General features: G+C 45.9%; 1 protein-coding gene across 1 annotated transcript in view; it reads right to left on the bottom strand.

The window, feature by feature from the left end:
* Nucleotides 1–1,044: 1,044 nt before the first annotated feature.
* Nucleotides 1,045–14,827, bottom strand: part of PITPNA (phosphatidylinositol transfer protein alpha) — a 47,917-nt gene continuing 34,134 nt past the window's right edge. Inside the window, exons 11-12 of the mRNA XM_066363571.1 lie at nucleotides 6,220–6,288; nucleotides 1,045–3,682 (exon numbers count right to left, since the gene is read on the bottom strand). Coding sequence (XP_066219668.1) covers nucleotides 6,244–6,288 — 45 coding nt within the window. The 3' untranslated portion in view covers nucleotides 1,045–3,682; nucleotides 6,220–6,243. The remainder of the gene's footprint in view (nucleotides 3,683–6,219; nucleotides 6,289–14,827) is intronic.

Here is a 14,827-nt window from a genome sequence, read left to right as displayed (position 1 = left end):
GAAGGAGAAAGGGGGCCGTCCAGCCACTGTTTTGCTTTTAGTCCAGTCTTTTCCCACCCTGCTCCAGGTAATCTTTCTTATGTTGGTCGTTGGGCTCCTCCATTCTTACTTCTCCAAGCCCACATTCAGGTGTTTTTTGTTTTTGGTTCTTCAGACTCAGGTTACCTAATACATACACATTGGACATTTGGGAGTTCTTGGACTCTAAGAAAATTAGCCATCAACGAATGAAAACTACATCACTGCCTCTATTTTACTACATAAAGAGGAATGATTGTTTTGCCAAAGATTAATTTTCATCAAGTCACTGGTTCTTAATATTTGGAGGCCGGACAGTCATGGGATTCCTTTGAGGATCTGGTAAGAGCCATGACTTTCCCCAGAAAAATACAGTTTCACAAACAAGCTTCAGGAGGTTCACAGACCCTAAAGCAAAATTAAGAACTATTTTAGCCTGACCAGGGGTGGCACTTGGAATGCTGCGGACCCAGGTTCTAAACCCTGAAGTCGCTGGCATGAGCTAGGATCAGACATGACCCTATGGTCAGTGGCTTGAAGACCAAGGTCGCTGGCTTGAGCAAGGGGTCACTGGCTCAGATGGAGCCCCCCTTCTTGTCAAGGAACGTATGAGAAAGCAATCAGTGAACAACTAAGATGCCGCAGCAAAGAATTGATGCTTCTCATCTTTCTCTCTTCCTGTCTGTCCCTCTTTCTCTCACTAAAAGAAAGGAAAAAAATCCTATTTAAAATGTTTTACTTGGTAGGATGGGAGAAAGAGGGAGACGTGAAGAAAGGAGAGAAAAGCAAAAAGGAAATATTGTCAGTAGGAAATGGCCAAATTCCTTTCAGATATGTGATGTTTGCATAAGTAAAACGAAAAGGGGCTGTTTTAATTTACAGAAATCCACCTGCAGAAATTTTCAGAGCTATCTTGTACCTTTCCTAATCCTTCCCTGGTAAGATAAGGGACACCAGCAAGAGTTTGAGGACATGGAAGTCGTGAAATGACATAAGGACATCACCAATAAGTTCGACTCCAGAAAGCTCTGTCTAGGATTTTATTAGACTGCATTTCTCCCCAATATACCTGTATTGGAAGATTGAGACAAAAAGGCACAAACTCACATTAAATAAGGTAATCTAATCAAGTCTACAAAGTGTATTTTGTAAAAGAAGTAGCACTAGGAACCAGTCAATTTAAGTCAGGGAGTCCCAGCAGGGACTGTAAGAGAACTTGGGAAGATATACACATGCCCACAATTCTGACCGTGTCCCTGACCTCTCTGTGAAAAGGCCAGAGCCCAGCACCCCTTCTACAGAGGCACTGCTGCTTGCAGCTGGGACTGTGACCCTGGAAGTCTAATGGAAGCAGTTAATCTGAAGGGCCATTGCACATCCTCAGGTACTACCCTGGAACTGAGCCGTTCATTTAAGCCCCTCTAAGTGCTAGCCAGTTTGGGGGGCTGGGGGTGAAGAGGGAAGGGGGATACTTAAAAGGCTACACTGTTGCCCAGCAGCAACACTATCAGTGGGGATGGACTAGAGCAGGGAAACCCTCATTTTTATGTAGGCTGAAGCCCCAGATCCAACTGACTTCAAATTCTAGTTCAGCTCAAGTGGATGCTTTCAAACTGGGGCAACAGGTGAAGACTGGAGGAACCAAAGAAAAGGCAGATAAAGAGCGAGCCCCCACCAGAGCTGGAGTGATATGTGTAGATCTCAGAAGAGCTGAAGGAAGGAGACTAACTCTGGCCCTCAAAGCACCTAAGCAACTGTCTGCTTAGAATATTATCAATTGTTTCTCCCAGGATAACCCACATCTTTACTTCACTTAGTGATGAACAAAGAAGGGAGAGCATTAAGCACAAATATAATTATAGATAATACAGAGTTTGTAGGAAAACATTAACATTTTTCTCCAGTAGGAATGCCTCTTAAACCTTCCCAGTTAAATAAATGCTACTAGTAGTTGAGATGTTAATAACTGACAGAACTGCGCCAGATCCATTGCTACTACAGACCTCACGAGGTGGAGAGACTAAAAGAAAAGTGTAACTGGACATCTGGTCCCAAAGAGGCCTCGACGGTTGGAGCTAACCACGCTGAGGGGTATGAGTCCGTCTACCCTTGCCCCAGGAGGGCCACAGGGAAAGCAGCCTTCCGGATGTTACAGGTACAACCTGTGAGCAACTCCTTTATTGCACTTAGAAATAAGGCAAAACAAACCGACAGAAACATGAGGAGAAATTTTCTCATCCTACTTCTCGCTTCCCAACAGAGATTTGGTTTCGTTAGCAGCTGCACCCAGGCTAGCATGGACTTGGATCACTGTGCCCAGGAACACTATCCATGGGGATGGACCAGAGCAGGGAAACCCTCAAGTTTATGTAGGAGGGAGCCCCACTTGGCCAACATACTTCACATGTTTTGGGAAATGTTAAGTGACACTACAGCTATCTCATATTCTCCCATCCAGAAGGCATACCCAGGTTCTTCCAAGTCGAAGGAAACGGAAGCGCTCAGCAGCTTCTATTTCCCCGGAGCCTAGACGCTCTCACCGGCCTACTTTGGTCGAGTTCTGTACTACAGTCTCTACTTGCTAATGATTGTCCAGGACAGAACTCAGCCTGGGGGCAGGACGAACTGAGTTCTAGATTCCCAAATCCTTTCCAGAAACTGGAGATGAGGGAACATGTTCTGTTGGAAAAAAGCTTTTTGCATGCTCATTTTGTGCAGCATGAAAAGATCAGGAACCTTGTGTCCTGACCAGCCTCAAACAGAGAACAAGAATCTAAGAAAGCACAGAGAAAAGATTATTGCTGAGTGACAGCACCAGCCCAAACGGGAAGAGGAACATGGACATACAGAGCTCCTTGGGTGCAGACTAATTAGTATATATGGGGCAGACTCAATTCTAAGGGCCACACTGGACAGGCCCCTCCAGGGAGACCTGACCCTGGCATGTTATGGGCTCTGCAGAGATGCAGACAGAATAGGCAACAGGAGGGCTGAGAAGCCATAGATAGTTCTAAGACTAGTGACCAGAGATGCAATGCCTGGCACAGGGGTTATTTGTATTTGTTAATTTTTCAAAACAGAGACTGGCTGGGCCTTGGTTATTTCCTTGGTGCTTAGAGTACCCTAACCATGGATTATTGGGAGCAGAGGTCAGAGTCATGAAGCCACGTTGCTGTTCTGTGGAACTTGGGGAAAAAAACTCTTATTTCTAACTCATCCCCTCTCCCCAGATGAGCACTCAATTTGCAAAGATCTGCCCAGGAAGCAAAATACCTCAGTTTATCCCAAGGTTGAAAACAAACAAACTTAAATCATTTAAATCACCACATCACAAAGGCAGCTATTTTGAAAGACTAAAAATATCACTTGAAAATAAAGAGGGGGCCACACAGAAATGGGTTGAGAACACAATGGCTGGAGTATGAGGAGCTGTAAATACAGCAGCTTACATGCCACATCTCAGAGGAGCAGGTTCCTGTGTACATGGGCTTCATAATACCAGACGGTCTATTTGTTCACAATATTAAAGGGCATCTAGAATTAGCTACAGTAAGGGATCGAAAGTTGCCTGAAGAATGGGCACAGAAAGGCTGCGTCCGAAGATGGCCTGTCACTCAGGAGGGTGGAGCTGCTGGGCCTTCCTGTTGACCACTGTCTTGCAAAACTAGAAGAGAAATACAATTATTAAGGAAGCAACAGAGGAAAACATGACCATTAAATCATCAATTGGAAAATTTCAAAAGAACGATGTCAGTGTAGCAGGGGTGACTGAGAAGCTGGCATTGCAACAATCTACTTAATCCTAACCTTTATTTCTCGGAAATTCTCCTCAAGCACATAGGGCAGGGAGAGAGTGAGCAGAGGTTTGCATCACTGCTGGTGAGACCCCAGGCCTCCTTGGCTCCTAAGTGCTAGTGGACAGCCAGTTTTTATTTGATAAAATAATCTCTCAGGGCCTAATGGGGAGCAAGGCCTGGTTTTTCATTCTATGACCAAGACCACTCTGAGCTGCTGGGAAAACAGCAGGTCTGGAGGTGTGAAGAGCACTGGGAGCAATTAGAAGGATGGAATTAGGCTGACCAGGTGGTGGCACAGTGGATACAGCATTGGTCTGGGATGCTGAGGTCCCAGGTTCAAAACCCTGAGGTTGCTGGTTTGAGTGTGGGCTCACCAGCTTGAGCACAGGCTCACTAGCTTGAGTGTGGGGTCGCCGCCTTGAGTGTGGGGTCATAGACATGACTCCATGGTCTCTGGCTTGAGCCCAAGGGTCACTATCTTGAAGCCCAAGGTCGCTGGCTTGAGCAAGGGGTACTGGCTCAGCTGGAGCTCCCTCCCCCAGTCAAGGCACATATGAGAAAGCAATCAAAGAAAAACTAAAGTGTTGCAATGAAGAATTGATGCTTCTCGACCCTGGCCGGTTGGCTCAGCGGTAGAGCGTCGGCCTGGCGTGCGGGAGACCCGGGTTTGATTCCCGGACAGGGCACATAGGAGAAGCACCCATTTGCTTCTCCACCCCCCCCCTCCTTCCTCTCTGTCTCTCTCTTCCCCTCCCGCAGCCAAGGCTCCATTGGAGCAAAGATGGCCCGGGCGCTGGGGATGGCTCCTTGGCCTCTGCCCCAGGCGCTAGAGTGGCTCTGGTCGTGGCAGAGCGACGCCCCGGAGGGGCAGAGCATCGCCCCTGGTGGGTGTGCCGGGTGGATCCCAGTCGGGCGCATGCGGGAGTCTGTCTGACTGTCTCTCCCCATTTCCAGCTTCAGGAAAAAAAAAAAAAAAAAAGAATTGATGCTTCTCATCTCTCTCCCTTCCTGTCTGTCTGTCTGTTCCTCTCTTTAAAAAAAATAAGTAGCCTGACCAGGCGGTGGCGCAGTGGATAGAGCGTCAGACTGGGATGCGGAAGACCCAGGTTTGAGACCCTGAGATTGCCAGCTTGAGCGTGGGCTCATCTGGTTTGAGCAAAAATTCACCAGCTTGGACCCAAGGTTGCTGGCTCCAGCAAGGGGTTACTCAGTCTGCTGAAGGCCCGTGGTCAAGGCACATATGAGAAAGCAATCAATGAACAACTAAGGTGTTGCAATGTACAACGAAAAAACTAATGATTGATGCTTCTCATCTCTCCATTCCTGTCTGTCTGTCCCTGTCTATCCCTCACTCTGACTCTCTCTCTGTCTCTGTAAAAAAATAAAATAAAATAAAATAAAATAAAAAAATAAGTAAAATAAATAAATAATAGCCTGACCAGGCGGTGGCGCAGTGGATAGAGCGTCGGACTGGGATGCAGAGGACCCAGGTTTGAGACCGAGGTCTCCAGCTTGAGTGTGGGCTCATCTGGTTTGAGCAAAGCTCACCAGCTTGGACCCAAGGTCGCTGGCTTGAGCAAGGGGTTACTTGGGTCTGCTGTAGCCCCCAGTCAAGGCACATATCAGAAAGCAATCAATGAACAACTAAAGTGCCACAACAAAAAACTGATGATTGATGCTTCTCATCTCTCTCCCTTCCTGTCTGTCTGTCCCTATCTACCCCTCTCTCTGACTCTCTCTCTGTCTTTAAAAAAAAAAAAAAAGAAGGAACAGACTAGGGAAGAGCAACAATATGAAACAAGGGACATCCTATCCTGGTCCTATGTATGACCTGGGAAGAAATACTTTCCAGGCTTCTGAAAGATGCTGTCTCTGATGAGGACAGTTACTTAGTGTGGTATCAGGGGGTATAAAGAGGAAGGAAAGAAGCACCAGATACAACAATAAATGCCAACAGACTTTCCTGGGTTGGGGGGGCAGGGGATGTTATCAGTCGGGAGTTAGGAACTGGGGTCCTGGCATGGGGCAGGGTGTGGGTATAGAGAGTGCCCTAGAATCCCAGCTTCAACTTGAAATGGCTCAAGTTAGAAGAGAAAGAGTTAAGTAGTTGCAGATAAGCTTTAATCCTACACCCCACCCCCACCCCACTCTGTCTTACCACCCTGTCCATGTCTCTGTCTGGGTAGTTCTTTGTAAAATTACATGTCCCTGAAATGCCCTAACAGTCATAATTTCTTTCAATGGAAGCCCAAGAGCATTATAAGCCTGTTTAATTAGCATGGCAGTCATCATTATTACTAGAGGGCAGGATGAGAAATAAAGCCAGTTTTCAGACTCCACAGTAAGCTGCTGAGGCCTTGAGGACCCACACTGATTTTGGCACCTATGAGAAACGGGTACATACAGTGCAGAATGGGGAGGAGTGGCCTTAATCATCCGCTGTCATTCCTTTCACTGGGTCCTTTTGTCTCATCTGAAACAAAAAGCAGAAAAAATTAAAGGTTCTTGCTGCTGATAGAACTCTACTACAGATACGTCCTGCAATTACAATCTGCCAGCAGATAGGGTGGAGCATTTTTTGTGCATAAAGTCCATCAGAAGAATAGAATTCTGCATGAATTGAGCCAAAGCCATACCATTTACAACCCAGTGTCACTGTCTTACCATCCATGATTCCCGTTTCTCTCCTATGTCCCAGTGCTGGCATTTTTAAGTTTCTGTTTCTCTCTTTTTCAATCATTTAACAGATACTTATGAAGCATCGTTTTTGTGCTAGGCACTGCTACAGGCCTGAGGATTCAGCAGTGAACCAAAACAAACCAAGTCTCAACTCAAGGAATCTGCACTCTGGGGACAAGGTGGGGGGAACTAGCAAACTGTATGTCAGATGGGGCTGAGGACTGATGGGATGGAGAACAACTGTGGGGAGCTGGCCATGGAAGGCCTCTGTGATAAATGACATTTCAGTAGAGACCTGAAGGAAGTGCGTGGGAGAATCCTCTGGTTCCCTGGAAATGAGAGGACGGGACGCAGTGTTCAGGCAGAGAGACTAGCAATCCCCTCTCCTGAGCTCTGCTTAGAGGCTTTGCACAGTCAATCGGGTGGGCACAGTATGGCACCAGGGTTTGGCACAAAAACATAGGTAGAGAGTACAGGGGGTAGATCTCAGCTTAAAAGAAGTGTTAAGCTGCTGAAAAACAGGATAGGGTCTTTGGAAGCACTGAGTGGTACCTGTCACAGGTACCGTCCAAGAGTGGACACAGGATTTGTTGAGGTGCTATGGAGGTGATCCCTCTAAAATCCTTTCCGATTTGAAGTCTATTTGCAGAATGTCTATAACGTGTATTTTTTAATTCCCATCAGATATTTCATTACTATCTATGAGGGTTTTTTTTCCTTAGTTTTTTTTGTTTTATTTATTTATTTATTTATTTATTCATTTTTTAGAGAGGAGAGGGAGAGAGAGAGAGAGAGAGAAGAGGGGGAGGAGCTGGAAGCATCAGCTCCCATATGTGCCTTGACCAGGCAAGCCCAGGGTTTTGAACTGGCGACCTCAGCATTTCCAGGTCGACGCTTTATCCACTGCGCCACCACAAGTCAGGCACTATCTATCAGTTTTATACTCAATTTTCATTCTTTATTCATTCAACAAATTTTGAGCATGTAAGAGCATGACCTTTGGAATCAAACTGCTTGGATTGTATTCTGGCTCCATCACTTATTGTGAGAACTTGAACACATTATTTCACTGCTTGCAAAGCCTCAATTTCTATAATAATAAAGTAGAGATAATAACAGCACATATGTCACGGAGTTGTGGTGAAGATTAATAAAGATAATTCATGTAGAGTACTTAGCAGAGTACAAGCAGAGGGCGTGGCACAGACCCTGTTATTTCTTTGTTGCAAACACTGTCCTGTAGCATGTGTGTGTACACAAGCTCTGAAGAATCCTGACTTTTAAGCTACAGCCCTCCTCCGAGTTATGTTCCATTCACTAAAATTTTAATACCAGCGGCACACTTTGCAGAGATTCTTTTTTTTTTTTTTTTACAAAGACAGAGAGCGAGTCAGAAAGAGGGATAGACAGGCAGGAACAGAGAGAGATGAGAAGCATCAATCATTAGTTTTTCATTGTGCGTTGCAACACCTTAGTTGTTCATTGATTGCTTTCTCATATGTGCCTTGACCACAGGCCTTCAGCAGACCGAGTAACCCTTTGCTGGAGCCAGCAACCTTGAGTTCAAGCTGGTGGGCTTTTTGCTCAAACCAGATGAGCAGGCGCTCAAACTGGTGACCTCGGGGTCTCGAACCTGGGTCCTCTGCATCCCAGTCTGAAACTCTATCCACTGCGCCACCGCCTGGTCAGGCTGCAGAGATTCTTAACAGTGATAGTTCTCCACTGGGAAACATTCTCAAAATACACTTCCTGCCACATTTCAAACCTATGTTTCATGTTCACACACAAACACCCAGTGAGTTCATGCCGAACATGAGCATGGTAAAAAAAATCGTCCTCCCCAAATAGGCCAGAGTTTCCTATATGATCAAAATAATTGCTTGGGGTAGTTGTAAACTCTTGGGTCCCAGACCTCATGAATCAGAATCTGTAGGAGATGGACCATAAGTAAGCCATACAGTCAGCCTGACAAGTCTCACTTTCCATACCCTCCACCAAAAATCCTCTGCTCTGAACAGGAAAGTCTATTTTCAGACACTGACAAGTCCCAAACCTTTGAGTAGGCTCTTAGCTCCACCTGGAAAGCCTCTAGATTTTACTCAAAACTCACTTTCCTGAATGATATCTTTTTTTTTTTTTTAATTTTTTTTTATTTTTTTATTTTAGAGAGGAGAGAGAAAGGGAGAGAGAGAGAGACAGAGAGGGAGAGAGAGAGGAGAGACAGAGAGAGAAGGTGGGGAGGAGCTGGAAGCATCAACTCCCATATGTGCCTTGACCAGGCAAGCCCAGGGTTTCGAACCGGCGACCTCAGCATTTCCAGGTCGACGCTTTATCCACTGCGCCACCACAGGTCAGGCCTCTTTTTTTTTTAAAAAAGATTTTATTTAGCCTGACCAGGCAGTGGCACAGTGAATAGAGTGTTGAACTGGGATGCAGAGGACCCAGGTTCGAGACCCCGAGGTCGCCAGCTTGAGCATGAGCTCATCTGGCTTGAGCAAAAAGCTCACCAGTTGGGACCCAAGGTCGCTGGCTTGAGCAAGGGGTTCTTGGTCTGCTGAAGGTCCATGGTTAAGGCACATATGAAAAAGCAATCAATGAACAACTAAGGTGTCGCAACAAAAAACTAATGATTGCCTGACCAGGCGGTGGCACAGTGGATAGAGCGTCAGACTGGGATGCGGAGGACCCAGGTTCGAGACCCCGAGGTCGCCAGCTTGAGCACGGATCCATCTGGTTTGAGCAAAAGCTCACCAGCTTGGACCCAAGTGCACTGGCTCGAGCTTGGTCTGCTGAAGGCCTGCGGTCAGGGCACATATGAGAAAGCAATCAATAAACAACTAAGGTGTCGCAATGCGCAACAAAAAACTAATGATTGGGCCCTGGCCGGTTGGCTCAGTGGTAGAGCGTCGGCCTGGCCTGCAGATGTCCCGGGTTCGATTCCCGGCCAGAGCACACAGGCGAGGCACCCATCTGCTTCTCCACCCCTCCCCTTTTCCTTCCTCTTTGTCTCTCTCTTCCCCTCCCGCAGCCGAGGCTCCACTGGAGCAAAGATGGCCCGGGTGCTGGGGATGGCTCCTCGGCCTCTGCCCCAAGCACTCGAGTGGCTCTGGTCACAACAGAGCAACGCCCCGGAGGGGCAGAGCATTGCCCCCTGGTGGGCATGCGGGTGGATCCCAGTCGGGCGCATGAGGGAGTCTGTCTGACTGTCTTTCCCCGTTTCTGGCTTCAGAAAAATACAGAAAAAAACAAACAAACAAACAAAAATTAATGATTAATGCTTCTCATCTCTTCGTTCCTGTCTGTCTGTCCCTCTCTCTGACTCTCTCTCTGTCTCTGTAAAACAACAAAAAAAACCTAATGATTGATGCTTCTCATCTCTCTCCGTTCCTGTCTGTCCCTGTCTATCCCTCTCTCTGACTCTCTGTCCCTGTAAAAAAAAAATAAATTTTTTTTTACTGATTTTACTGAGAGAGGAGAGAGGGGTGGAGCAAAAAGTATCAACTCATAGTTGCCTCACTTTAGATGTTCACTGGTTGTTGTATGTACCTTGACCAGGCAAGCCCAGGGTTTTTGAACCAGGGACCTCAATGTTCCAAGTCGACATTCTATCCAATGCACCATCACAGGCCAGGCATTAACCACATCTTTAAATTATTATTGCTCCTGTAACTTTAGTTGTCCATATTAATTAATTCCTGTTAATATGTTACTTCTCAAGGGTTTAACAGATTCCAGTTTCCAACATAACAGAAATTTGTTAAGGAGAAGGGCACTGTCATATTTATTTATTTATTATTTTTTATTTTTTGTATTTTTCTGAAGTTGGAAATGGGGAGGCAGTCAGACTCCCGCATGCGCCCGACTGGGATCCACCCGGCGCGCCCACCAGGGAGCGATGATCTGCCCATCTGCAGCGTCGCTCTGTTGCTACCAGAGCCATTCTAGAGCCTGAGGCAGGGGCCACAGAGCCATCCTCAGCGCCCAGGCCAACTCTGCTCCAATGGAGCCTTGGCTGAGGGAGGGGAAGAGAGAGACAGAGAGGAAGCAGAGGGGGAGGCATGGAGAAGCAGATGGGCGCTTCTCCTGTGTGCCCTGGCCGGAAATCGAACCCAGGACTCCTGCACGCCAGGCCGACACTCTACCACTGAGCCAACCGGCCAGGGCCTGAAATTCTTTAAATTATTTTAAAAAAGATAAAAGCATACTTATTAAATGTCAGCTCACTAATGACCACTGACATAAATTTTCAATAAGCACAGAGAAAAATAATTTCATATCATGGGAGCAGTTTCTTGCGCCTCAACAAGATCCTTGTATATTCTGAGAGTTCACTGCTAAAGCAAAGCTAGGTCCTGTTTTCTTACTGGTTGATATAAGATGCAACTTCCTATCAGGCAACCTGACAGCTTCCCCTACTCTCAGAGACAAGGTGCCCCAGGGTGCCACTGAAACAAAAATGCATTATTTCATTCTTATAATGAGATGCTCGAAGAATGCTTATTTCCTATTTCCTGGGGCCTAAGTGACATGAGAGATTTTATCAGAAGTCTGTAGTGTTTCTTGGTTCCAGCTACTGCAGGATATATATAAATATACATATAGTTGAGGAATATGAAAATAGAAACTCCTAGTTTGTTTTTCTTTCATAGTGGTTTCCTCTAGGAATGAGGCCAGGGGTTAGAGGAAAGGGGCTTTCATTTATCTACTTTATTTATTTATATGAACTTGGAGTTTTAATATTTTTTTATATCTTTTGAAAATTGTTTTGCCATTAAGTATGAAACACTCTTTTGACTTAAAAAATTAGTAAAAATATGACCCTGACTGGTTGGCTCAGTGGTAGAGTGTTGGCCCGGCGTGTGGAAGTCCCGGGTTCGATTCTCGGTCAGGGCACACAGGAGAAGCGCACATCTGCTTCTCTACCCTTCCCCCTCTCCTTTCTCTCAATCTCTCTACCCCTCCTGCAGCCAAGGCTCCACTGGAGCAAAGCTGGCCCAGGCGCTGAGGATGGCTCCATGGCCTCTGCCTCAGGCACTAGAATGGCTCTGGCTACAATGGAGCAACCCCCCAGATGGGCAGAGCATCGCTCCCTAGTGGGCATGCTGGGTGGATCCCAGTCGGGCACATAAGGGAGTCTGTCTGACTGCCTCTGTGCTTCTCACTTCAGGAAAAAAAAAAAAAAAGTAAAAATATCAATATCTGCACCTCGTTGTGATATTATACTAGAGTTTTACAAGATATTGCAATTGGAAGAAACAGATCTCTATTATTTCTTATATAACTGATGTGACTATTACACTCAACCCAAAATAAAAAGTTGAATTAAAATATAAAGCTTGTTACAAAAAATCAGTTTAAGACACTGAAAGTAACTGCAGACCAATTTCCAAAGGAACACAGACATGAGGCACGTGTGGAATTAGTTTTCAAAATTCTTTAGAAAGTTTCTCTATAAATAGGTTCAGTCCTTTGGGAAAGCAATTTGGCAATAAATAACAAGAGTCTTAAATTCTCTAATTCCATTTGTAGGAATTTATTCTACGGAAATAATCCTAATTACCAAAATAACTGGGTGCATAAAAAATTTTCATCACAGCATTATTTAAACAGTGAGAACCTGAAAACAACATGGAGGAAAATTCAACACAGGGTAATGACAGAATACAGAGTAGTATGTTTGTTGCAGTCTAATGTATGTGAAGTTTGTTTAGTAGGAAAATGCTTCATTACATACTGTGTCTCAGCCTTTTGGCTAAGATCAAATGAAAATGCTTTGTTATAATGTTCATACAAAAAGGTAAGATAAACCACCTGGCACATGTAATACAATCATAACTAAATAAAAGTATGTAGAAAGACTTAGAGGCCTTGGCTGGGCAGCTCAGTTGGATCGAGCATCGTCCTGATATGCCACGGTTGCAGGTTCAATCCCAGGTCAGAGCACATATAAGAATCAACCAGTCAATTTATAAGTAAGTGGAACAACAAAGTGATGTTTTCTCTCTCTCTCTCTCAAATCAATCAAATAAATAAAATGAGAAATGCAGGAAAATGTTTCTAATGTTTGTTCTTAAATGGTACAAGTACAGGCTTGACCTATGTTGGCTCAATGGATAAAGTGTCAACCTGGAACCCTGAGGTCACTGGTTCGAAACCCTGGGTTTGCCTTGACAAGGCACATATGGAAGTTGATGCTTCCTGCTCCTCCTCTCTTTCTCTTTCTCTCTCTCTCTCTCCCCCCTTTCTAAATGAATAAAGTCTTAAAATTTTTTAAATAAAAAATGGTGAGAGTACAATCATTTTCTTCTTTCTACTTTTCACTATTGTCCCAAAATGTTTAATACTTACATAGTACTTTAATATTGAAAAATGAAACTGCATTTAAAAAGAAAATAAAGCACCCTGGCCGGTTGGCTCAGCGGTAGAGCGTCGGCCTGGCGTGCGGGGGACCCGGGTTCGATTCCCGGCCAGGGCACATAGGAGAAGCGCCCATTTGCTTCTCCACCCCCCCCTTCCTCTCTGTCTCTCTCTTCCCCTCCCGCAGCCAAGGCTCCATTGGAGCAAAGATGGCCCGGGCGCTGGGGATGGCTCCTTGGCCTCTGCCCCAGGCGCTAGAGTGGCTCTGGTCAGGGCAGAGTGACGCCCCGGAGGGGCAGAGCATCGCCCCCTGGTGGGCAGAGCTTCGCCCCTGGTGGGCGTGCCGGGTGGATCCCGGTCAGGGGCATGCGGGAGTCTGTCTGACTGTCTCTCCCCGTTTCCAGCTTCAGAAAAATACAAAAAACAAACAAACAAACAAAAAAAAACAAACAAACAAAAAAAAAGAAAATAAAGCTACTCCCATATTTCAAGATGTTATGCAGTGTTTTGGGTGGTCTGTCCTGGGGTCAGCCACTGCCAGACAGAAATTATTGAGATTTCACAGGACAGCATTATCCTTCAAATATAGGGATCCCACAGCCTCAAAAGATAGACCTTCTATAGCCTGACCAGTGGTGGTGCAGTGGATAGAGTGTCCACCTGAGATGCTAAGGTCCCAGGTTTGAAACCCAGAGGTTGCTAGCTTATGCGTGGGCTCATTCAGCTTCAGCACAGGCTCATCGGCTTGAGCCCAGAGGTTGCCGGTTTGAACCCCAAAGTTGCTGGCTTGAGCCCAAGGTCGTTGGCTTAAGCAAGGGATCACTGACTCGGCTGGAGTCCCTGGTCAAGGCATGTATAAGAAGCAATCAGTCCTGGCCGATTGGCTCAGTGGTAGAGCGTCGACCTGGCGTGCAGGAGTCCTGGGTTTGATTCCCGGCCAGGGCACACAGGAGAAGCGCCCATCTGCTTCTCTACCCCTCCCCCTCTGCTTCTTCTCTCTCTCTTCCCCTCCCGCAGCCAAGGCTCCATTGGAACAAAGTTAGCCCGGGCGCTGAGGATGGCTCTGTGGCCTCTGCCTCAGGCACTAGAATGGCTCTGATTGTGGCAGAGCGACACCCCAAGATGGGCAGAGCATCGCCCCCTGGTGGGCATGCCGGGTGGATCCTGGTCGGGCGCATGTGGGAGTCTGTCTGACTGCCTCCCCGTTTCCAACTTCGGAAAAATACAAAAAAAAAAAAAATAGTAATAAAAAAAGAAGCAATCAATGGCCTGACCTGTGGTGGCGCAGTGGATAAAGTGTCGACCTGGAAATGCTGAGGTCGCCGGTTCGAAACCCTGGGCTTGCCTGGTCAAGGCACATATGGGAGTTGATGCTTCCAGCTCCTCCCCCCCTTCTCCCTCTCTGTCTCTCTCTCCTCTCTGTCTCTCTCTCTCCCTTTCTCTTTCCTCTCTAAAATGAATAAATAAAATAAAAATAAAGAAGCAATCAATGAACAACTAAAGTGCCACAACTATGAGTTGATGCTTCTCATCTCTCTCTCTTCCTCTCTGTCTCTCTGGCTAAAAAACAACAACAACAACAAAAACACAGAACAAGAAATGCTTTAAAATGTTTTAAATGCAATAGAAGAGAGAAAATTTAACATTGGAAAGTATCTCCTAGAAAGCAGACAAAAGAGGCAAGATAATAGGAAATTAGAAGGTTGATTCCTGAGGTCCAGCTTCTAATAAAAATTCCAGAAAGAGAGCAAAGAGAGGGGAAAAAATTCTAAAATAGATAATACAAAAACATTTTCCAGAATTGAAGAAATCTTTAGATCAAAGTGTTGGCCCTGACTGATTGGCTCAGTGGTAAAGCGTCTACACAGCATGTGGAGGTTCAGGTTTTGATTCCTGGTGAGGGCACACAGGAGAAGTGACCATCTGCTTCTCCACTCCTTCCCCTTCCCTTTCTCTCTCTCTCTCTTTTCTTCTCC

Source organism: Saccopteryx leptura, chromosome 2 (assembly GCF_036850995.1).
Source record: "Saccopteryx leptura isolate mSacLep1 chromosome 2, mSacLep1_pri_phased_curated, whole genome shotgun sequence".
Taxonomy (NCBI): domain Eukaryota; kingdom Metazoa; phylum Chordata; class Mammalia; order Chiroptera; family Emballonuridae; genus Saccopteryx; species Saccopteryx leptura.
Note: the sequence above shows the minus strand (reverse complement) of the source record. Positions and strands in the feature narration are given on the sequence as shown.